Source organism: Meriones unguiculatus, chromosome 10, assembly GCF_030254825.1.
Source record: "Meriones unguiculatus strain TT.TT164.6M chromosome 10, Bangor_MerUng_6.1, whole genome shotgun sequence".
NCBI classification, from domain to species: Eukaryota; Metazoa; Chordata; class Mammalia; order Rodentia; family Muridae; genus Meriones; species Meriones unguiculatus.
Window position 1 is genome coordinate 97,488,638 of NC_083358.1, and position 21,775 is coordinate 97,510,412.

The 21,775-nt window shown below is 49.0% G+C and overlaps 1 protein-coding gene and 1 pseudogene across 2 annotated transcripts; both read left to right on the forward strand.

Moving 5' to 3' along the window:
* Nucleotides 1–4,594: 4,594 nt before the first annotated feature.
* Nucleotides 4,595–10,071, forward strand: LOC110545514 (glutathione S-transferase Mu 6-like; annotated as a pseudogene).
* A 6,760-nt stretch (nucleotides 10,072–16,831) lies between these two features.
* LOC110545510 (glutathione S-transferase Mu 6) lies at nucleotides 16,832–20,929 on the forward strand. 2 transcript variants are annotated; one of them, XM_021631671.2, is made up of 8 exons: nucleotides 16,832–16,990; nucleotides 17,274–17,349; nucleotides 17,705–17,769; nucleotides 18,016–18,097; nucleotides 18,201–18,301; nucleotides 18,436–18,531; nucleotides 18,613–18,723; nucleotides 20,428–20,929. In XM_021631671.2, exons 1-8 carry the CDS (start codon nucleotides 16,955–16,957, stop codon nucleotides 20,515–20,517), a joined length of 657 nt encoding a protein of 218 aa, XP_021487346.1. In that variant the 5' UTR covers nucleotides 16,832–16,954; the 3' UTR covers nucleotides 20,518–20,929. The 2 variants fall into 2 exon arrangements, with proteins under 2 accessions (XP_021487346.1, XP_060248880.1); XM_060392897.1 differs by having other exon boundaries at nucleotides 16,843–16,990; nucleotides 17,190–17,349.
* Nucleotides 20,930–21,775: the final 846 nt, after the last annotated feature.

Sequence of the window (21,775 nt, forward strand, 5' to 3'; positions counted from 1 at the left end):
CCTGAGGAAAAGCTATTGGGGTCAGTTGGGGCTCCCAGTAGAGTCATAAGCAGAGCAGAGTGTCTCCTCAGGTGAGGCTTCCAGGCACAAGAACAAATAGCAGCAAATAGAGATGATGTCACAAAATCAGGTGCTCACAACTCCTAGCAAAATCTGTTGGCAAAGTTGAGGCAGCCAGCTGAAGTTCTGGACTGAGCTTTCTCTGCTTGGATGAGCTTCCTATGGATGAACTTCTGGCTTCTCTTTTCCACCACAAGCACTTTTGTGTCATGAGACAAAAATGGCATCCACTGTTGTGCATAGTTCACCTTCTACCTGTTCCCCAGAACAGGATGTTTTTACTCTTGGGATGTTTTGTTATTTTCCTCCTCTCTGTAGCAGAGACAGGAGAGCCATCCCTAGAAAAGAGACCTTGGGGAAACTGAGAGAAACTTGCTTGGGTCTGAAAAGAGTAGAGACACTGAGTACTTTCAGAGCCAGCTTCTCAGGGAGCTCAAACAACGTATGACAACTTACCAACACAATGTATAGCACACCCTGGGGTGTGTAGCACACAACTTACCAATACAATGTATAGCACAGCCTGCTGAGGACTGCAGTGTGTGAGGAGGGGCGGCTGGTTTTCTGATCACCAGAGTCCCACCTGTTCTACCCTGTATCCTGAAGGACCAGGCTACCCGACCTCCCCATCTGGTGGGTCCAGGTCTCTGTCCAAGTCTCCTACTCTCTTTCCTGATGTGCAGGCAACCTTACACTGCAGTTCTCTTTAAAGTTTCAAGTTACTTCCTGAGTTTGGACACAGCCCGGAAACTTGAGGTAAGCAGGATGGTCTTACCTGAATGCCAGAGAGGCATCTGCCACAGGTGGTGCATCCCGCCAGCCCCTCCCCACCATGACATAGTCTCTGAGCTTCCGTTCTTACACACCCACAGAGCATGACCTTTAGTGTTCAGACGGTCTCTGCCTGTCCCCTCACGCTTTACTTTCATCAGGTCAGACATTTACTGAATACTGGGCTCACAATATGAAACCCTACCAAAGGGCTACAGAGAAGCAACCTGGTCCTTTGACTTGCAATCTCACTTCAATTTTAAGTTCTGACTTCCATCTCCTGGAAGTCCTTCCTTTCCTCTGGAAGAATTATTCTCCTCCTGTCCTATAGGTCTGAGATCCATTATGTCAGTCAAGTTCTTTTAGACATGGCAAAGCCAACTACAGGCCAGTTCCCCGGCCACCCACCTCTTGATTCTGAACCTTCAGAGAAGGTTCTTTGCTTCTAAGTTAGAACACAGACACAAGGGACAGTGTTCTTGGTATTGGGCAGCTAGACTGGCAAGTAGCAGGCTTGGAAGGGGGCAGGGAGGAGATGAGGGAGGGAGGGTGGGATTAGGAGGGATACAAAGTGAGTGACCTGTGATTAAAACAAAAAATAAAATAAAAAATAATATTAAAAAAGCTGTGTGAAGACAAACAAAATGTCATAATCAGTTTCCCACCTTCCTATTTCTCTTTAAGAAAAGGTAACATCGAGATTGCTTCCTTAAAAATTCAAACACCAAATGAGAGGAAGGAAGATGAGGGCATCAGGGCTTTGCTGAGACCCATTAAGGGAAAGTATTTCTTCCTGGTCAAATATAGAATCTGAGTTTTACCCCTGGTCCTGGGTATAGACATGACATTTTAAACTATCCAAAACATAAGGTTGCAAATACATACTATTGCCTCCTACTTAAAGAGTTACTCAACTGGGCTTGTCAATGGCCTGGCTAGGAGACTCCTTCTTCAAGAAAGCTGGTACACCTGAAGACATGTTAAGAGAAATAATTACCCCATAAATGAGATAACACATTCACATAATCCAGAAGCCCCTCCCTTGAAGCAACTGCTTACGGATGTGCTAAGCCTGCTGCTCTTCTGAATTCTAATCCAAAAGGTTGACTTTTCCTTTCTCCCCTTTCTATTTATTCTTCAGATCATAGCCAATTCTTTGCATGTTTTCCCTGACTCTCCTTCTTTGAAGGCATCTCTCATCTCATATGGCTGCTTCCAAGCCTCCATTGCTGTGTCTATCTGCTTCCTTGGACACCAGCTCAAAAAGCGTGACTCATTCTTCATTTTCCATTTCTCCCTCCCGGCAGCTGCTGGCATGTACTGCTTCTCTGACTTGCTGTTTTTCTCTCTAATTCTTAATGAGATGATCCTTCTGAGTCCATTTTCACTTATGTATTTTTTTTTTTTTTTAGCCTAAATTGCTAAGTTCAGGCTGGCCTCAAATTGTTATGTAGCAAAGGATGGCATTGAACTCCTGATCCTCCTGCTTCTACCTCCCAAGAACTGCGATTACAGAATTATACAATTATTCCTTCACTGAGTCTTTTGTGTGTGTGTGCACGCGTGTGTACAGAGTATATGCATATGTGTTCACACGTGTGTGGAGACCAGGGTCTGATATATCTGGTGTCCTCCTTAATTACTCTCCACCTTAATTTTAGTACCTGGACTTGGAGCTCACTGCTTCAGCTGGACTGACCATTCAGGAAGCCTCCGGGAGCCCCCTGCCTCCAACTCCCTAGCGATAGGATTTTGGATGCCCCCCCCCACATTTTACTTTTTTAATGTGGTTTCTGGAGAATCGAACTAGTGTTTGATGTGCTGGTTAGGTTTTTGCCAACTTGACACAGCTAGAGCTATTTGGGAAGAGGAACCTCAGATGAGAACATGCCTCTATCAGATTGCCTGTAAACAAGTTTGCAGGGCATTTCATGATTGATGGAGAAGCACCCAGCTCACTGGAGGGGACGGGAAGGGGAAAGGTTTTCTGTTTCCTTGAGCGCATGCTCTGTCACCCCTGGGCAGATGATCCTGAGTGGTATAAGAAATCAGACTGAGAAAGCCATAAAAATCGAGCCAGTGAGCAGCGTTTCTCCGTGTATGGCTTCTGTTTCAGTTTCCGCCTCCTGGTTTCTGTGTGCAGTTCCTGCCCTGATTTCCCTCAGTGATGAAGTGTGATCTTTGAGCTGAAATTAAACCCTTTCTTCCTCAAGCTGTTATTGGTCACGTCTTTTTTCACAGCAAGAGGAACCCTCACTGAAATATCTGACAAGTCTTTACCAACAGAGCCATTTCCCCATTCTCCCAAGTCCAGCGGCCCTCTCTTCCTGCCTTCAGATCCAGAAGTAGAACTCTTAGCTACCATGTCTGCCTGCATGCTGACATGCTCCCTGCCATGAAGATAATGAACTAAACCTCTGAAACTGTAAGCAAGCCCCAATTAAATGCTTTCTTTTATAAGGGTTGCCGTGGTCACGGTGTCTTTCCACAGCAAGAGAACACCAACTAAGACAAATACTAAGAACCTGAACAAGGGAACCGCGGCTCTCAAGTAACATTGGTGGGAGATAGTATTTGAGATTTAACCTCAAGTTCCAGGTCCCAATGACTTGAAAAGCATTTGAACCAACGTCCCATTCCGACACACATGAATCAGGAGCCTGTGCTAGGGTTGATGCCGGGGAGCTGGACAGCTGAGAGTCTGGCCATTGAGCTTCCTAGATCTTATGCAGATACTGCAGGGTTCCCTTTGAACAGGAATCTGTAGTCTCTTGGAAGCAGTCTGTTTCCTTGAGCACATGCTCTACCAGCCTATCAGCTCTGGCTGCAAGCTCTGTGCAGCCTTCTGCTGTGCTGCTGAGCGTGAGGCTCTGCCAACAGACTGCTGTCAGTGCGGTGGGAAAGCCTGAGGTCCACAGGCCTTAGACTGAGCTCAAAAATATGGCCAACACACCGATTAATTTATATGCTCATTTTCAAGTTTCAAACCTGGGACAAGACGCTGAAGTCCCCATTTAACATGTCAAAGCTGACCTGGCTTCCAGGTTCTACCAGCCTCCCTCAGTCCTTCCCCGAGAGGCTCTTCCCTATATAATCCAGGTTTTTGTACCTTTGGCCTCCTGATTGTCGTTCTTGGTTCCCTCCTCCCTCCCCACATGGTTCAGGGTCATGACCACTCTGAATTCTCCCAGATGTGTCTGCCTCTGGCTACGCTCTCCCATGTATTTAAAATAAACGTTCTCCTCAATCATACCTAGGAGCAGCCGTGTCCTTTCCTTTCCTTTTTATTTCCCTCTCTTTTTTTTTTCATTCCAACCAACATGTCGTTCCCATGTCACTTCTTATCCCCGTAACTCTAGACTTCGAGGACAGTGATGTTTTGATAGCTTTCAGACTAGAAGAGTCCTGGAAGCAGTGATGAATGCTTGATTAAACTCTCAGGTCAGAGGCATGCCTTTTCGGCCCTTATATTGACGGGTGAGCTTTCTTGGATGACAGATTCTAACCGTCCAGGTGTGAAAATTGAGCTCAGCAATGAAAAGAAGAAGAAGAAGAAGAAGAAGAAGAAGAAGAAGAAGAAGAAGAAGAAGAAGAAGAAGAAGAAGAAGAAGAAGAACTGCCTTGTTGTCTGCCTATTTGGCCAGTCTCCAGGGAGCACTTCCAACTTCCTGAGGACCCAGCAGGGGGGAGGGGTTGTAGGCAGGGAGCCACTAGAGCAGGTGTGCCAATCACTGCCTTCGGTATCTGAATACTCAGACTTGCCTCAGGAGATGGTAAGTTTGGACAGGAGCTCCTCCCCACTGTCCAGATAAGCTGGGCTTCAGGTCTTGAGGGTTGGCCCAACCCCCTGTGCACTGGTCTCTGAGAGTGAAGTCCATCCTGACTGAAGCCCACCTGCCCAGTCTCCAAGGCTAGAAAAGAAAGCATGCCCGTGACGCTGGGTTATTGGGATATCCGTGGGGCGAGTTAAAGTTTGGGATGCTAAGTAGGGCGAGCCTTTGGCTGGGACACAGTGAAGAGTTAGGCTTGGTTACAGGAGGTAGTGCTTTCTAGTGTCTCCTGCCAGCCCTTGTTAAGAGGCCAAAGACTGCCCCTGCTCTCTAGTTAGTTATAGAGATGGGAGGCTTTCCTAAGGAGGTGAAGCCACACACAGGGGACCTCACTAACTGTGACTTTTGTTACCAGCTGGGTCACGCCATCCGCCTGCTCCTGGAATATACAGACACGAGCTATGAGGAGAAGCGATACTCCATGGGGGATGGTAATGACATTCTTCTGGTTTGCCAACTGGTACCCATCATCTTCTGCCAGGTTCCCCGTTCCTCAGCTCTGCGGATCTCCTCCAGATGAACACAGAGCTGACCCCTTGCGGAAACCTCCTTGAGGGCGCAGCTTTGTTTTTCAATAAATAACCAGTGACACGCTGGCTCCCTCTCCACCTGTAATTGTGTGGGGTTGACTTTGCACCTGTCCATACTTTCTGTACCCACCTTAGTCAAACAGGGCCCACAGCCTTTGAAGGAACATTCACTTGTATAACCTTGGGACGTGAGACTGAGTGTGTCAGATCACAGAGCCCCTATTTTAGGAGAGCTTGCCCTGATGGCTTTGGAGGGTTCCAGGGAAAGGTAAGGTTATACACAGGGGAGAGAATTTTACATTATTTTGTTCATTACAGCTCCTGATTATGACCAAAGCCAGTGGCTGAGTGATAAATTCAAGCTGGGTCTAGACTTTCCCAATGTAAGTGCAGGGAACGGGAGGTTTGGGGAAGGCGTGGTGTCCTCACCTCGTCTCTTTGCCTGGCCGAGGGAATTTGGAATCAATGCTTCTGCTCTTCTGCTCCCACTCCTGGTGGTTGCACAGCGTTTCTGTGATGGGCTGTGTCCCATTCAGTGTCTCATCCATTCAGTGTGGACTGTGTTCATGGAGGGCTTCCCATGTCAGGCACACCGAGTGCCAGGCCTCGTGTTTGTTCTTATCCAGGGAAGGGATGAAGGGACCTCATATCCTCTCTGACCATTTCTGCTTGTCCTCGCAGCTGCCCTACTTAATTGACGGGTCCCACAAGATCACCTAGAGCAACGCCATCCTGCGCTACCTTGGCCGCAGGCACAACCTGTGTGAGTGGGGCTGCCTGCAGGGAGGGGACACAAAGCCATCTCTCTTGGCTTGGCTTGGCTGGGGCGGGAGGCTGAGGGTGAGTCTGTGCTGTGTGTGCTGCAGGTGGGGAGACAGAGGAGGAGAGGATTCGTGTGGACATTTTGGAGAGCCAGGTTATAGACACCCACATGCAGCTGAGCAGTGTCTGTTACAGCCCTGACTTTGTGAGTCCTAACTGTGTGGAACAGGCATGGGGTTGCAGGAGGAGTTAAAGGCTTGTGTTCATGTTCACACATGTCCTATTTGGGATTTGAACCCACCCATTCTGAATCTCTAGGCTTTCTTATCCAGCCAACACATTCACTTTCCTAACCCCCAAATCTTAAGCACTGTGTATCAATGCCTAGAAGTCTTTGGTATGCTTGTGACAGCCATGGATGGGCATTTGCTTCCTATATAATGAATTCTTGTATTCAGAATTCTCTCTAACTTTGGGTCAGACATCTGCCTGCTCCTTGGAGGCACAGATTCAAACCGGAAGAAAATAAGCCTAATCTATTCAGAAATCTACCCAACAGTTTTCCCAGAGCTGTGTCCCTGGTAGAAGCAATGACCAGGGCCTCTTCCAGTATGCAGCTCACGCTCAGCCTGAGGACCTTTGGCCCTTTCAACCTCAAACATGGTTCAGCTTTGCTCAGGCTGCTCAAATATTGACCCTGATCTTGTGTCATCTCTTGGGAATAATTTTGTCTCTTCTCTAGAGACTGCTACCTATTTTGCTTCTTTGGTTCCACTGGACTTGTAGGTGCAGAACCTGTGAGTTACCTAAAAGTAGTCTTGGCTGTAGTACACCATGCTTGGTTTGGATGTTGGTGGTGACAGATTCAGGGACAATGTGGCGTTCTCATCTAACTTCCAATCTGAGTGAACTCTGCTACCAAGTAGGAGTCTGATTGCTACAATGATTTGTTGTTTAGAAAGCTGCACACATGCCCAGGCCCAGTATTAGAAAGGAGGCGACTATTCTGCACGGCCCTAAAAGGTCAGCCTTTCTCCATAGCTCCTGTATCTAAGCTGTTTTCCCTCTCAGGAGAAACTGAAGCCAGAGTTCTTGAAGGGCCTCCCAGATCAGTTGAAGCTCTACTCTGAGTTCCTAGGGAAGCGGCCATGGTTTGCAGGGGACAAGGTAAAGAGGTTACAGGGCAGGAGGAGTTGCCATTCTTCCCAGGTCACCAGATCCCATCCCACTGACCCTCACTTCCTGCAGATCACCTTTGCGGATTTCCTTGTCTATGATGTCCTTGACCAGCACCGAATGTTTGAGCCCACATGCCTGGACACTTTCGCAAACCTGAAGGGCTTTGTGGCCTGCTTTGAGGTGATGCCCTGATCCTGCTTCCTCTTGAATGTCCTTCTTTTCCCAGGATGTTTCACTTGTCCTGAGGGTTAAAGGAAGAGTAACAAGGACCTACTGAGTGCTGGCCTCCTACCAGGACCTGTGCTCTCCCTCTTAGACCTGTGGAGTCAATTCATCATTGCAACAGGCAGGCAATGGTTAGATTTTGATGACCCACTGGACAGATCAGGAACTAAAGACGGTGGAGGGAAAGCTGCTTGCTCAAGGTCACCAGTACACACTGCTCTGGCTCCTGCCTACCTCTGACTTCTAAAGGCAGCTGACCTGAACCAGCAGGTTGTTCTTCAGTGACAAGGTCCTAAGTGGGAAGTGGCCAGGAGATGAGAAAGATAGAAAATAGAGACAGTAAGCTAAGGTTGGTAGGTTTGGTACAAGTTATGTCTTATGCCAAGGAAACTTACTAAGACATATAGCCTCTTTTCCAGGAGAAAAATGGGATAAAGCCAGCTGAAAGCTAAGCAAGCAGTGTTGCCAAAGGGGAACAGAATATCTCAAGAACATTGCAGTCTGAGCACACAGTGGCCTTGCACTGATAAAGATAGCTCTGAACAGTGGGCAGAGCTGGGTTCTCAGGATTGGAAGCCACAGAGTCCCCAAGGCCCTGGCCCTAGACCATTAGCAGCTGTTTGCCAAGCATAGCCCTGGTCTTAGAGAAAGAGCTGAGTTCCTTCTCCATACCTCATGGGCTTGGGGGACGCCTTGGATCAGTACAGCTCAACAGACAACATTCAGTGTCTCCTTCTGATTTGTGAAAAAAGGAAAGTCAGGCCTTTGTACGCCTGGGTTTCCTGCCCAGGACCTGTGGTATGAGGAACATGTGAAGAATTTGTCTATAAAGGCAGACTGATGTGCAGGACTCAGACTACTCAGTGGCCATAGCTGATCTGTAGAATGGTGTATCCATGTTCCTGACTAGGGAAGCACCGTGACTCAGGGCTCTAGCTGGTTTTAGATTGAGCACCTCTGTGGAATTCCTGTAGAAGATTTTGTTTTGTTTTGTTTTGTTGTTTTGTTTGTGGGGACAGGGTGTCTCTGTGTAGCCCTAGATGTGCTGAAACTTGCTCTTCCATGAACTCAGAGAACTACCTGCCTCTGCCTCCTGTGTGCTGGGATTAAAGGCAAGTGCCACCACTGGCTGGGTGCATCCCTCAGAAGACTTCACCTTGAGTTTTGTTGATGGGTGTGCTCTTTCCTCCCTCTCTTCCTTCCAATCTCCTGTATGTGTTTCTCTGTGAAATGAGCTCTTACTTTAATGTTTAATTCATAGTCCCTGGAATTTTCCTTTCTGTGTGAGGCCCGGCAGGACATTTAAAAATGGCCCTTCATCCTAGGAGTGAGTGAAGCTAAGAGCAGTCGTCACAACAGACTGTGGGAAGTATGTGTTATGGTTGGTTGCCAGGCCCTCGCCTCATGGTTAATCACGGGCCGTGTGGGGCTATCTGGTTTGACACCAACAAGACCTATTATTTTCTTAGGGTTAGGTGATGTCGGTATTAGTGTAAGAACAATGGTAGCCTGGAAGTTCTTCTTCTTGACTCTCCATAAAGGGATCCATTCTCTGTGAGTTCTCATCACTATGGTTCTGGTCCATGTGGAATGGCCTTGGGAGCGTGCAGGAGCTGGCTTGCCTGGGGAGGGCAGTAGAAGCATTTGTGGAGTGCAGAGGCCCTCGGTCCAGCACTGATGGGTGTGACTTTGGGGGCTGGTAGCTCCAGCTCTCTATTGATCTTTAGGCATGACCTATGCACTCTTGGCTGAGGTGTCCTGTAGCACACTCTACTGCATCAGAGCTAGACACAGAGGTTGGTGGGGCTCAGGGAGCTTGTGCTCAGGGCTCAGGTGGAGAAGTTTTAGCTTCAGGTGAACAGTTGGAGCTGGCCATGCCTTGCTTTGTGGTCCCCTCAGCCTTTTCCACTTACGCTCAGGATTTGCTGAATCACTGGGTGGGACCTGGGCTCTCTTCCAAGTCCTCAGCTCTTTTGGTTTCTGGATCCTTGATTCCTTTCATTGTGGGCATGTCAGTGCAGCCAGGAGTGACAGTGCCCCCTACGGGAGACAGGAGGGAAGTGCACAGAGGGCAGAGTAGGTAGAGCACAGAGCCACAGAGCTGGGCTGACCCTCTTAGGCATGGGAGAATGAGGAAGTTTCTTAACCTCTGGGTACCTCAGCATCTGTGCTTAAAGCTGATGATGGTGGGACTGATTTTGCAGGGTGGCTGGGTGGATTTTCTGCATCTGGATCTTAAGGTCTCTTGGCTGATCCCAGAGTGGGTTTGCAGACCTGAGGTCCTGGTTTCTCCTTCTCACCTCAGGGCCTGCCGAAGATCTCTGCCTATATGAAGACCAGCTGCTTCCTCCCAAGTCCTGTGTACTTAAAACAGGCCACGTGGGGCAACAAGTAGCCGAGCCCTGCTGTCAGTGCACCTGCAGTCCGGGACTTTGAACCGCACTTGGCTCCTGCTGTCCCCTCTGCATCAGTCTTCTCCTTCCATTTCCTCCTCTCTCGGGGTCACTGTCTCCCGTCCACCCACTATTTATAGCAAACCTTCCATAAGTCCAGCTCTTCACTTCTTTGGTTCGTTCCTTCTCTTAGTTGTTTCTGTCCCGTTTCCTAGCAGATGGTGGTATGCTTGAGCAGCTTAATTGACCTTATAACCCTCGCCCCCCCCCAGTTGCCTGAGAGATCAGGGTCATGTGAGCTCCAGTAAAGTCTGAACTGCACATGCTCTGCATCTTGTCTTATTGCCAGTGACCCTGAAGACTGACTACATTGACTTGGTTGAGTTCTTGTGTTCACCGGAAGAGCTGGGTATTAAGACTATGATGAGAGCCCTCAGTCAGGGGCATCAAATATGGTCCTTGATGTCCTCTGATGATTCTGATGATGGGATTCCTCCAGGACGAGGCTCCTTTCATGCCAGGCCTCCTCATTTGTCCTGCAGTATACACGACATTAGTGCTCCTCCATTGGCGAGGGGTAGTTGTGTGTCAGGCCTCGAAGAATTGCTGGGCTGATGGGAAGAGGTGAGCAGGCCCTAGGATCCACATCTGTCCTTACTGGAAGTCCTTCCTGAACCAAATGTTCAGTTTTCTGAACATTCTTCTTTGTTCTCAGGAAATATCTGCATCTCTTGTGACTGGTCTTGTGGGTGTTCTCACCCAACTCCTTTCAGGGATCCAGGAGTCATTAGATTTTTGATCTCTAATATGAATGACTGTGTCAGGAGAATAGTCAATGCTTGGGAAACTAATATTTGCTTTTTTTTTTAAGCATTCTTTATCAGAGATGCTTTTGCCACTGCTGGGAATTAGCACTGTGGCAATAACCCTGGTTTCCCCCCCCCCAAAGGCACAGAATGAGATACAAAAGATTTTCCATGGTGGAGTAGTCTGACCCAGAAGCCCTCTCTAAGCAATTAGGAGGCTGCAGCTGCTCCTGAGTGGCTGGAGGTGGGTGGGGCCTACTTTCCTGGGCCTGATTGAAGCAGCCAGATGTGCCGCGGGTGTTTTATGTCAGCTCACCCACAAAACAGCTGGACTCTTGAGAGAACCGTCCTTTGATGGAGGACAGTCATGGATTGTGGCCTATGTCAAGCACTTCTTTCGAGACTTACCCGTAACCTGGAACAAGTCGGAGGACAGTGCTGCTGGGCATTGTCCGTATGCCAAGTTTCAGCCTGTTACAATAGTTATGAAATAAGAACTCCTAGGCAGATGTGAGGGCCACTGTGAAATAAGTGACTAATTAAAAGGTAAAGTTTGTAAGATAAAAGTTCACCAAAGAGAAATACTTATTAATCTGGTAAGATCAAAATCATTTTAAGCCAACCTTTGTTAAACACTTACTTAAACACAGATGAAGTAACAGCAAAAGAGGAATATTATGAGAGTTCAGTAGGTAGACACAAATATTAAGTGAGAGCGAAAGTACGTGTGTGGGTGTATGTGTGTGTGTGTGTGTGTGTGTGTGTGTACGTGTGTGTTTGTGCAAATGGAAATCATGTTGACATCATCCAGTATCTTCTTCAACCACCCTTGGCCTTTTTTTTCTCTTGAGATTTTTGTCTCATCCTGAGCCTGAACCTCACTCATTTGCCTAAACTCTCTGGCTAGCAAGTCCCAGGATTTTGCCATCTCCCCAGCACTGAGATTAACAAGCACACACTTCCTAGCCTGGCTTTTCTACAGGTGCTGGGGACTGAACTCAGATGGTTGCACTAGCATGATGGCCTGCACAGTATGCAAGGGCTTTACAGACTGAGCCATCTCCCCAGCCCTTCCTGGTCTTTTCCGATTCCTCTGCTGGCTCTCTATGGAAACCTTAGACAAGACACAGCAAACAGTGAGGGGGTCTGGCCATGTCCCACTGCAACAAAGAGAAGACCAAACAACTCAAACTTGGGCCAAGGGCTAAACGGACTTTTCTTTTCCTTGAGAAGATATGCAAGTGTCCATAAGCACACAAAAAGTCGCTTTAAAATCATTCATCATTAGAGAACTGTCAAGCAAAACCCATCGAATATCTGCCTCACACGTATGATTAGTCTCTGTCAGTAGATAATGGCAGGTAGTGATTGTGCAAGGCAATCAGAAGGTTTTGGTTTTGTCTCTGGGAATGTGAAACGCTGCATCTACTGTGGAAATTAGGCTGTTTCTCATAAACATATAATAAAATTACTCATGATGTGTGCCAGTCCCTTTTTACGCACATACTCAAAATAACTCAGAATTCACAGATATATAATACATATGCACATATAATATGCAATATATATGTACCATATATAATGGGTTTAAATAACTACATTGGCTTCTTAAGACAATATTTCTCTGTTTAGCTCTCAAGCTGGCCTGGAATTGCTTAGGTAGCTCAGGCTGGCCAAGACTAGTAATCTTCTTGCCTAGGCCTTCTGAGTCCTAAGACTTACAGGTGTGCACCAACATGGGCTGTTCAAATACGTATTTGTAGGCCCATGTGCAAAGAATCATTGTTGAGAATCCATTTACAAATGAATATAAATAGAAAATGCAGTGTAGAAACACAGAAGAATATTTTCAGTGTTAAAGAGGAGGACTATTTTTACCCATGAGAAAACTAAGATGAAACTTGTGCCATTAAAACGGGCTTAAAAAACGCAAAGATTTTACATTGAAGTTGGGGTCATACTCCCTTGGCCCCATGTAAACACATGGCAGAATATCATAGCAGCCAGGACATATGGCAAAGGCTGTTTTCCACTTCTTGGTGAAGAGGCAGAGTGTGACAGGAAGGGTTTGCAGAGTGCATGTCTGTGAGGAACCATCGCCAGGCATCTAGCTCTTGAAGCTTTGTCTCATTCTCCTCAATGTGCTACGACAGAGTCACCAGCTAGTCAAGGGATCAGAATACGATCCTGTGGGAGTGAGGGTATTCCGTATTTGAGCTATAACACGTGAGGAAGGCGGATAGTCGCAGAGACGGTTTCCAGAGGCTGACAGAAAGGGTAGCTGACAAAACCTCCAGCTTCACAACAGGAAAGAGTCACAGAGATGGGTGGAGACAGCTGCTGACATCAGTGCGTGTGGCCATACAGAAAGGACACGAGGTCACAGGTGGTGTTCAAGAGCTTACCACAGTAAATAGAGAGAATACATAAGAAAGAAAGCAAGGAACAGTAGGTGGTTATACAGTCCCCGGCCCCAGTTCAGATGCTCCCATTTCAAGGGCAAACGACTGTAAAGCCAAACGCTACATTAGATTTAAATTTTTAAGTGTGGATATAAGAGAAAGGAATCGAGGGCACCTTCATCTTTATATCCTGGAGAGGACAAAATAAAGAAGGCGACTACAGATAAAAAAAGATCTCTGATCATTGCGCTCGGAAGAGATAAAGACATCCAACTGAGGGTCTCAGCTGGACACTGCATAAGATGTATACTTCGGACATAGGCAACAAAAAATGATTTGCTGTAGTGGGCACCTCCATTCGGTGTGCCTCTTGCTCTCCAGAATGGGAGAGGGGACAGGCTTTCTTCAAAACAGTGCGAAAGTGTTTGCACTGGAGTTGGCTCCATCACTCCATCCACTCACTATTCATTACACTTCTTGGCCTAGTTTCCTTCTATTTATCGTGTCAGTGGATGAGGATTCAACTCAGAGACATCGGTCTAGAGAACAGTTAATCTCATGGAGAGAGTCCAGGAGACTGAGCCTCTCTGGTTCACGGAGTCTTTCAGGGTCCCTGCCTCCTTCTTTAGGGTGCTTCCCCTTTGTTAGGTTTTCAGGTTCCAGAAGAGAAGGGGGCACTGAGTCTAGTTGACCTGTAGGCAAGAGTTTTGTTCACCATTGGCAGTCTGGCAGCCCAACACAGTAGGGTCTGAAGAAGAAGGATGCTTGAGGCCCCTCTAGGGAGGGCAGAGCCTGTTCCTTTGAGATCCCTTGTGAGGGGAGTAGAGAGGAAGGGCTGCATCTCAAGGAACTTCGCCCAAGGTCGGCTGATATGACCTAGACTAAGAGACACTGTGTTTTCTTGAGTTCCTGGCTTGAACAAGTGTTTGGAAAGGCCTAAGGACACTTCTGGATAAGGCTTCTGGAAGCACAAAGGGCCTATTAGTTCATGATAGGACAGTGGCCCCTTGTCCTGTATGCAGTCCTCCACTGAGGGCCTTTTACCAGGGAGGGGAAGATAAGTTCCCTGCCCACTCCCCCATCCTTAGAAGAAGCTTTGTCTCGATTATGGGAAGGAGAGAAAGAAAGCAGACCAAGACAGGAAGTTTCCATCATGCAGGTGGGGCACATGGGCACCTGTCAAGGCCAGTCACATCTCACTGGTGAGGCGTAGAATGCCATACTCAGACTCAAGATCACCTAGAGTGATGTCATCCCGTGCAGCATTGGCCCTTGGCTCAATGTGTCAGGGGGGCTGGCTGCAAGGTGGGGGTGGGGCTTGTTAGAAGCCATCACTTGAACTCATCAGGGGGAAAATACTGAGCATCAGTCACTGTGTGGGCTACATGTGGACAGGAAGACATTCTGAAGAACCACGCTATGGCTACCTCTAGTCAGGTGGTGAGAAACTGCTCAGCCCTGACTTTCTGTGTCACGTCATGCCCCCTGCTGGACAGGGTTTGGATTGTCCACCCAGGCTCTAAGTCTGCTCCGAGCTTGTTGAAGCTACTTGCTCTCCATTTCCACATGCTGCCGCTCATAACACCCTATGGCATTAAGTGAATACTATTACTCAAAGCCATCAATGTCAGGATAGAGTGGCTTCTCCCCCGAGTGGGCCTTCAGCTCCTAGGGAGCAGAGTCTGTGTCTAGAACTCTCTACTGCCTGTGGCCTGTGCCGTGGGCTTTGTTCCAGCTGGGTCAGATCATCTCTGTGCCCCTGGAATAAACAGGCTCGGTGGATGAGGAAGAGTAGTAGTTCAGGATCAAGGAGAGACATGGAACCCTTGACTTTAACTCTGCTCACCTGTTGCCTTGGTCCTGCCTGTTCAAATCCATTAGCGAGTTTTCTGATGAAGGCTCATGGGCAGCCAGAGGGCCTGTGCTCCTCTCCCTTCTGCCTCTTAGCTTCAATTACTCCCCAACTTCGTGGAAATTGTCAAGCGCTTGCTCATCCCTCTGCCTCCCCACTGAGATGAATTTTGGCTCCCCGTCCCTGAGCCCCTGAGTTTTACATATGTGTCCCTGTGTCTACACACGTGTACACATTTATGTGTCAGTTACAGGCTGACATTTGGCATCTTCAACGATCACTTTGCATGTAGTTTTTTGGGGCGTCTCTCTCACTGAGCCTGGAGTCTGCTGAGTCAGCTAGACTGGCAGCCGGGAACCCTGCTGGAGGTTTGTGCCTCCACCTCCCCAGCTCTGGGCCCGCCAGCACGACAAACTTTTCCACATGGGTTAGCACTGAGATCCTAATGTTGATCTGGCAAACACTTGTCATGTGAGCCATCCCCCTGCCCTCTTGAGTCTTTTTTTTTTTTTTAACTCGTTTATCACTGATGCTAAGAACCTGAAAAAGAGAGCCTTGGCTCTTGAGCAGCATTGGTAGGATTTTGTGGGTGAGTTTCAACCACAGGTGCCACAATGACTTGAAGGACATCTGAGTCACCCTCTCACGCCCAGACACGTAAGTCAGGAGCTTGGGCCAGGGCTGAAACCAGTGAGTGAGGCAGCTGAGAGCTTGACCCTCATGCACCTGGGCCCTCCTCTGCAGAGTCCTTCGAGGTCCTCTCTGGACAGTGATCTGTTGCTCCTTAGCATCAGGAGAGGTGTCCAGACCCTCCTGGTCCTTCCTGTTGAGTTAGGAGTACTGTTCATGGTGGTAGGAGTCTGGCTGTCTGTCTTGCTTTTCACAACAGGGTTTTTCCGGATAGCCTTGGCTGTCATGGACTCACCTTATAGACCAGGCTGGCTTCGAACTCATAGAGATCTGCCTGCCTCTGCCTCCCCGAGTGCTGGGATTACAGGCCTGTGCCACCACGCTCAGCTTAGCTCACTGTATCTTAACGGATAGGTTGTTACTGTTTACAAAGTGCTGAAATCATACCATGAGTGGATTGAATTTTTTTAAAGCTTTAAAAAAGTGATCATATATATTTTAAAACATACATTTTAGACTTTCTAGCCAAAAGTAACTACTGGCCTTTTAAATTCATTCACTCAGCATGTGCCCTTTTACGGCCCTCGCTGCTGTTTGTTGTTGTGGCTTTAGATGATACTTCTTTGGCCCGGCTCATCAAAAAATGTAGCTGGGTACAGTGGCACATGTCCGTACTCCCAGCACTCAGGGAGGCAGAGGCAGGCGGATCTCTGTGAGTTCGAGGCCAGCCTGGTGTGCAAAGCAAGTCCAGGATCAGACGTAAGCTCTCAGCTCCTGCCACAGCACCATGTCTGCCTGCCTGCTTGTCTGCTGCGGTTCCCCTTGCCATAATGGCTACGGACTCAGCCTCTGACACTGTAAAGCCTCATTAAATGCTCTCCTCCGTAAGTTGCCTTGGTCATGGGGTTTGTCACAGCCATAAGACCCGAGGTCCCTAAAAGAAACACAGAGACTGTTTCCTCTTCTATTCGGCCCTCTCCCGGGTCATTCTCATTTCACTGCTCCTGTACCTCCAGGTTGTACGAACAATAAAGTCTGAAGTTGGTCCGACTGGCATAGTCATTTCTTCCAGTGATGGGAACAAGACTAGACTGTCAGGTTAAGAGAATTCCTTTTTAACCACATGTTGAGAGCTGAGCCTCCCTAAATGACAGATTGCCACAGACTAGGTGTAAAAATCAACCTACAAGGAAAGGAGATGGGCAGAACAAAACAGGCCAGTTATCTGGGATACTGCCATCTTCCTGAGGATCCAGCAGGGGGCAGACGTGCCAATCACTGGTATCTGAAAGCTCAGGCCAGCCTCCCAGTTATAGCTCCTGGGGCTGGATTGGTTTTTACTCCCTAAAGTCACGGTGGGTGGGGCTTTCTGGTTCGGTCGTTGGCTCCTCCAGGGGCGGGGCAGAGCTGCTGGCTAGCTGCTCTCAGTCCCGCCATCCTGGGTACTGCTATCTCAAAGTGGAGTCTTCTCCCACAGTGGCCTGACTGCGGTCTTCAAGGCTGGGATAGTTATCATGCCCGTGATCCTGGGTTATTGGGATATCCGTGGAGTGAGTGGAAGGCTGGGCTGCTAGGAGGGAAGGGCGCAACGAGGGTCTGCAGGCTGGGTTCCAGGAAGGGGATTCCCAACAGGTTTTCCTTGAGCCCCTCTCCGTACCCGGCTGTGTCAGAGCGACTCTGCCCAGTCCAACCTCGCTCCTTGCCTCCTTGCGTTTCTCCCTCTTCCCCCACCTTTCTTTTTCATAAAAGGTGGGGAGGCGTTCCTAGAGGAGGTGAAGCCACACACGGAGGACCTCACTAACTGTGACTTTTGTTACCGGCCACCTCTCACAGCTGGGTCACGCCATCCGCCTGCTCCTGGAATACACAGACACGAGCTATGAGGAGAAGCGATACTCCATGGGTGATGGTAATGACCTTCTTCTGGTCAGGCTCTTCCCCAACTTCTGTCTGCTGGGGCCCAGCCACTTCTGCCTGGTTCTCTGTCAGCTCCGCGGATCTCCTCCAGATGAACGCAGGGCTATTGCCTTACAGAAACCTCCGTGAGGGTGCAGCCTTGTGGCCTAGTGCTTTTGTAGCCTTAGTCATGAAAGGCCTATGGCCACGAAAGCGCGATTCAAGTGTACAGCTTTGGGATGAAAGACTTACTGGGTCACTCTGCATATTGCCTGCACAAGGGGTCCTGCCCCTGACTTCTTGGAGGGTTCTGGGGAAGGCGGTTTTAGACTCGGTGCCTTCTTTTCCCATCGTCTTGTCTACCACAGCTCCTGACTATGACCGAAGCCAGTGGATGAATGACAAACTCAAGCTGAACCTGAACTTTCCCAATGTAGGTGCAAGGAAGGGGAGGTCTGGGGAAGGTGTGGTGATCTCACCTCATCTCCTTACCTGGCTGAGGGGGTTTGGGATCAGTGTCTCTGCTCTCCCACTCCCATCCCTGCTGGCTGCACAGTGTTTCTGTGATGGGCTGTGTCCAGTCAGTGTGCACCTGTGCCAGGCCCCATGTCTGTCCCCAACCCATGAAAGGGAGGAAGGTACCTCAGGTACCCTCTCACTGTCACTGCTCGTCCTCCAGCTGCCCTACTTAATTGACGGGTCACACAAGATCACACAGAGCAACGCCATCCTGCGCTACCTGGGCCGCAAGCACAACCTGTGTGAGTGGGGCTGCCTGCAGGACCGGGGGCAGAAGCCATCCCTCTTGGCTTGGCTTGGCTGGGGCGGGAGGCTGAGGGTGAGTCTGTGCTGCGTATGCCGCAGGTGGGGAGACAGAGGAGGAGAGGATCCGTGTGGACATTTTGGAGAAACAGGCCATGGACAGCCGCATTCAGATGGGCACACTCTGCTACAGTCCCGAGTTTGTGAGTCCCCACTGTATGACAGACAGGGTTTGCAGGAGGACTTAAAGGCCTGTGTCCATACCCATATTTATCCTCTTTGGAATTTGAACCCAGAGGGCTTGTGTGAGGGTTGTGACTACTGTTTTCAATCTCAGGAGAAACGGAAGCCAGAGTTCTTGAAGGGCCTCCCAGATCAGTTGAAGCTCTACTCTGAGTTCCTAGGGAAGCGGCCATGGTTTGCAGGGGACAAGGTAAAGAGGTTACAGGGCAGGAGGAGTTGCCATTCTTCCCAGGTCACCAGATCCCATCCCACTGACCCTCACTTCCTGCAGATCACCTTTGTGGATTTCCTTGTCTATGATGTCCTTGACCAGCACCGAATGTTTGAGCCCACATGCCTGGATGCTTTCGCAAACCTGAAGGACTTTGTGGCCCGCTTTGAGGTGACGCCCTGATCCTGCTTCCTCTTGGATGTCCTTCCCTTCCCTCTTCCCAGGATGCTTCCCTCTTCCCTAGGGTTGGAAGAAGGGTAACAAGGACCTGCTGAGCTTTGGCTTTCTGCCAGCCTCTTAAACTTGGGGATTTATTATCTGTGTCAATTTATCATTGCAACAGGCGGCAGCGTGGGTAGATTAGTTGTCTCACTGGAAAGGTAAGGAACCTGAGACTGTGGCGGGTAAGCTGCTTGCCCAAAGTCACCATTAGAGGCTGTTCTAGGCTCCTGACTGCTTTTCGCTTCTGAAGGCAGCATTCACTGTCTCTTTCTGATTTGTGCCAAAAAGTCAGTCAGGCCTCTGGATTGCCTGGGTTTCCTGCCCAGGACCTGTGGTATGAGGAACATGTGAAGAACTGTGTCTGTTTCTGCAAAGATTAGTCTGAGATGAAGGCAGACTGATGTGCAGGACCAAGACATGGTCGCATGTGATTGGTGGTGCCAGTTGTGTCACTGACCTGGGACGTACTGTGACCCAGGGCTGTTCCTGTGTTAGCTTGGGTTCTGTTGGTGGGTGTGCTCTTCCCTCCCTCTCTTTATGAAATGAGGTCGTACTTTTATTTTTATTCAGTTTTGTGTTTTTTTTTTTTGGGGGGGGGAATTTTCCTCTGTGTGTGGCACAGTATCCGGCTCAGCAGGACATGCAAAAATGTCCCTTCATCCCCTTCATCCTGGGACTGAGTGAAGCTGGTAGCCACAGGCACAACAGACTGTGAGAGGCCTGTGAGATTAGCGGATGCCTGGCCCTCGCTTCACAGTTAATCACAGGCCACGCTGAACCCCCTGGCTTGACACAAGATGTACTTTTTCAGACTTGTATATCGGAGGCATGAGCATAGCAACTGATCTCAGCTGGGAAGCGTTTCTCCTTCCCCATTCCCTATGAAGGGATGTGTTTCTTTTTTAGTTAGCTCTCAGTACTGTGGTTCTGGTCCACGTGGAATAGCCTTGGAAGCGTGCAGGAGCTGGCCTGCCTGGGGAGGGCAGTAGAAGCTTTTGTGGAGTGCAGAGGCCCTTGGTCCAGCACTGATGGGTGTGACTTTGGGGGCTGGTAGCTCCGGCTCTCTATTGATCTTTTAGGCATGACCTATGCACTCTTGGCTGAGGTGTCCTGTAGCACACTCTACTGCATCAGAGCTAGACACGAGGTTGGTGGGGCTCAGGGAGCTTGTGCTCAGGGCTCAGGTGGAGAAGTTTTAGCTTCAGGTGAATAGTTGGAGCTGGCCATGCCTTGCTTTGTGGTCCCCTCAGCCTTTTCCACTTATACTCAGGATTTGCTGAATCACTGGGTGGGACCTGGGCTCTCTTCCAAGTCCTCAGCTCTTTTGGTTTCTGGATCCTTGATTCCTTTCATTGAGGGCATGTCAGTGCAGCCAAGAGTGACAGTGCTCCCTATGGGAGACAGGAGGGAAGTGCACAGAGGGCAGAGTAGGTAGAGCACAGAGCCACAGAGCTGGGCTGACCCTCTTAGGCATGGGAGGATGAGCAAGTTCCTTAACCTCTGGGTACCTCAGCATCTGTGCTTAAAGCTGGTGATGGTGGGACTGATTTTGCAGGGTGGCTGGGTGGATTTTCTGCGTCTGGATCTTAAAGTCTCTTGTTCCCAGAGTGGGTTTGCAGACCTGAGGTCCTGGTTTCTCCTTCTCACCTGCAGGGCCTGCCGAAGATTTCTGCCTATATGAAGACCAGCTGCTTCCTCCCAAGTCCTGTGTACTTAAAACAGGCCATGTGGGGCAACAAGTAGATCGTCCACTGCCAGTACTGGTAGGGAAGTCTGTCTGTCAGCGCACCCGTCACCCTGGACACTGACTGCGCCGCAGTTAGCCTCCAGCAACTTCTCTACATCAGTCTTCCCATTTGTTTCTGTCTTTCCATGACCTGCCCCTCTACGAGGGCTCCTTTTCTCCCCCTTTTACACCGCCTCTTGTCACTCAAGCCTCCTAATTTCGGCTCCCTGTCCTCAGCAAAGTCCTTTTCTTCCCTTATTTCTCTCTGACATGTTTCTAACCAGACAACCTTTCACTGTGCTTTGAGCAGCTCAGCTGATGCCTTATTTCCCACCGTTTCCCAAAGATCCACATTGCCTAGGATGCAGGCTTGGTCTCCAGAGCGGGGTGGCCCGGCCTTGTTTGGTCACTAATAAAGTATGAGCCACACTTGCTCTGTGTCCTGTCTTATTGCCTGTGATTCAGGAGTGACTGAAGTGATGTGGCTGGGTGGTCTTTGTTCTGTTAGTCACAAATATGGCTAGATGATGGGAACATGGCGGTGGGAGGCGGACTCTAAGGCAGGCAGGATGTAAGACCAAACACATGGGGTTGGAAAAATAACTAATCCGTCAAGAGCGCTTCCTGTTCTTGCATGGGACCTGTTCCCCCCACCTACATGGTGGCTCACAACAGCCATAACCCCAGCTCTAAGGAATCTGATGCCCTCACAATATACATGGTGCCCTTGAATGTAGGCAAGCAGACACATATACATACATAGATAAATCTTTTCTTAGGAAGAGAGAGATCATGATGTCCCCTTATGGTGTTCACTTGGGATTCTTATAGGAGGGTGCTCCTTCTGTACCAGCGTTCCTCACTCGTCACCCTGCAGTATTCAATGCTTCAATACACCTGGGAGTCTTGCTCCAGAGAGGTGCCAGGTTGATGGGCAGAGTCTGAGCAGGCTCCAGGTTCAGCATCTGCCCTCATGGTCTCTCTTTCCAAGATGTTTCACTATAAATATTCCCTGCAGTTGGTGATCGTGTTGTGGAAATCTTTAACAAATTAAATCATCAGTTCATTGAGGAAGGATCCTGGCCTTGTTGATATGTATGACAGTGTCTGGTGTGCCGTTAATGTTTAGGAAATTGTAAAGGTTTTCCTTCGGGTATGCTTATGCCAATGCTTGGAATAAGAACTCATGGTTCCCAAGGAGGCCTAGAATAACGTACAGGAAGTTTTTCATGTAGAGGTGTTGTAGCCTAACCCACAGGCCCTTTCTCACGTAAG

Bases quoted from the DNA above. Each gene is read 5' to 3' on its own strand.
- LOC110545510 (XM_021631671.2), top strand. From the start codon at position 16,955: ATGCCCGTGATCCTGGGTTATTGGGATATCCGTGGA. The intron at 16,991-17,273 runs GTGAGTGGAAGG...CACCTCTCACAG, and splicing joins GTTATTGGGATATCCGTGGA to CTGGGTCACGCCATCCGCCT. The intron at 18,302-18,435 runs GTGAGTCCCCAC...TTTCAATCTCAG, and splicing joins TCTGCTACAGTCCCGAGTTT to GAGAAACGGAAGCCAGAGTT.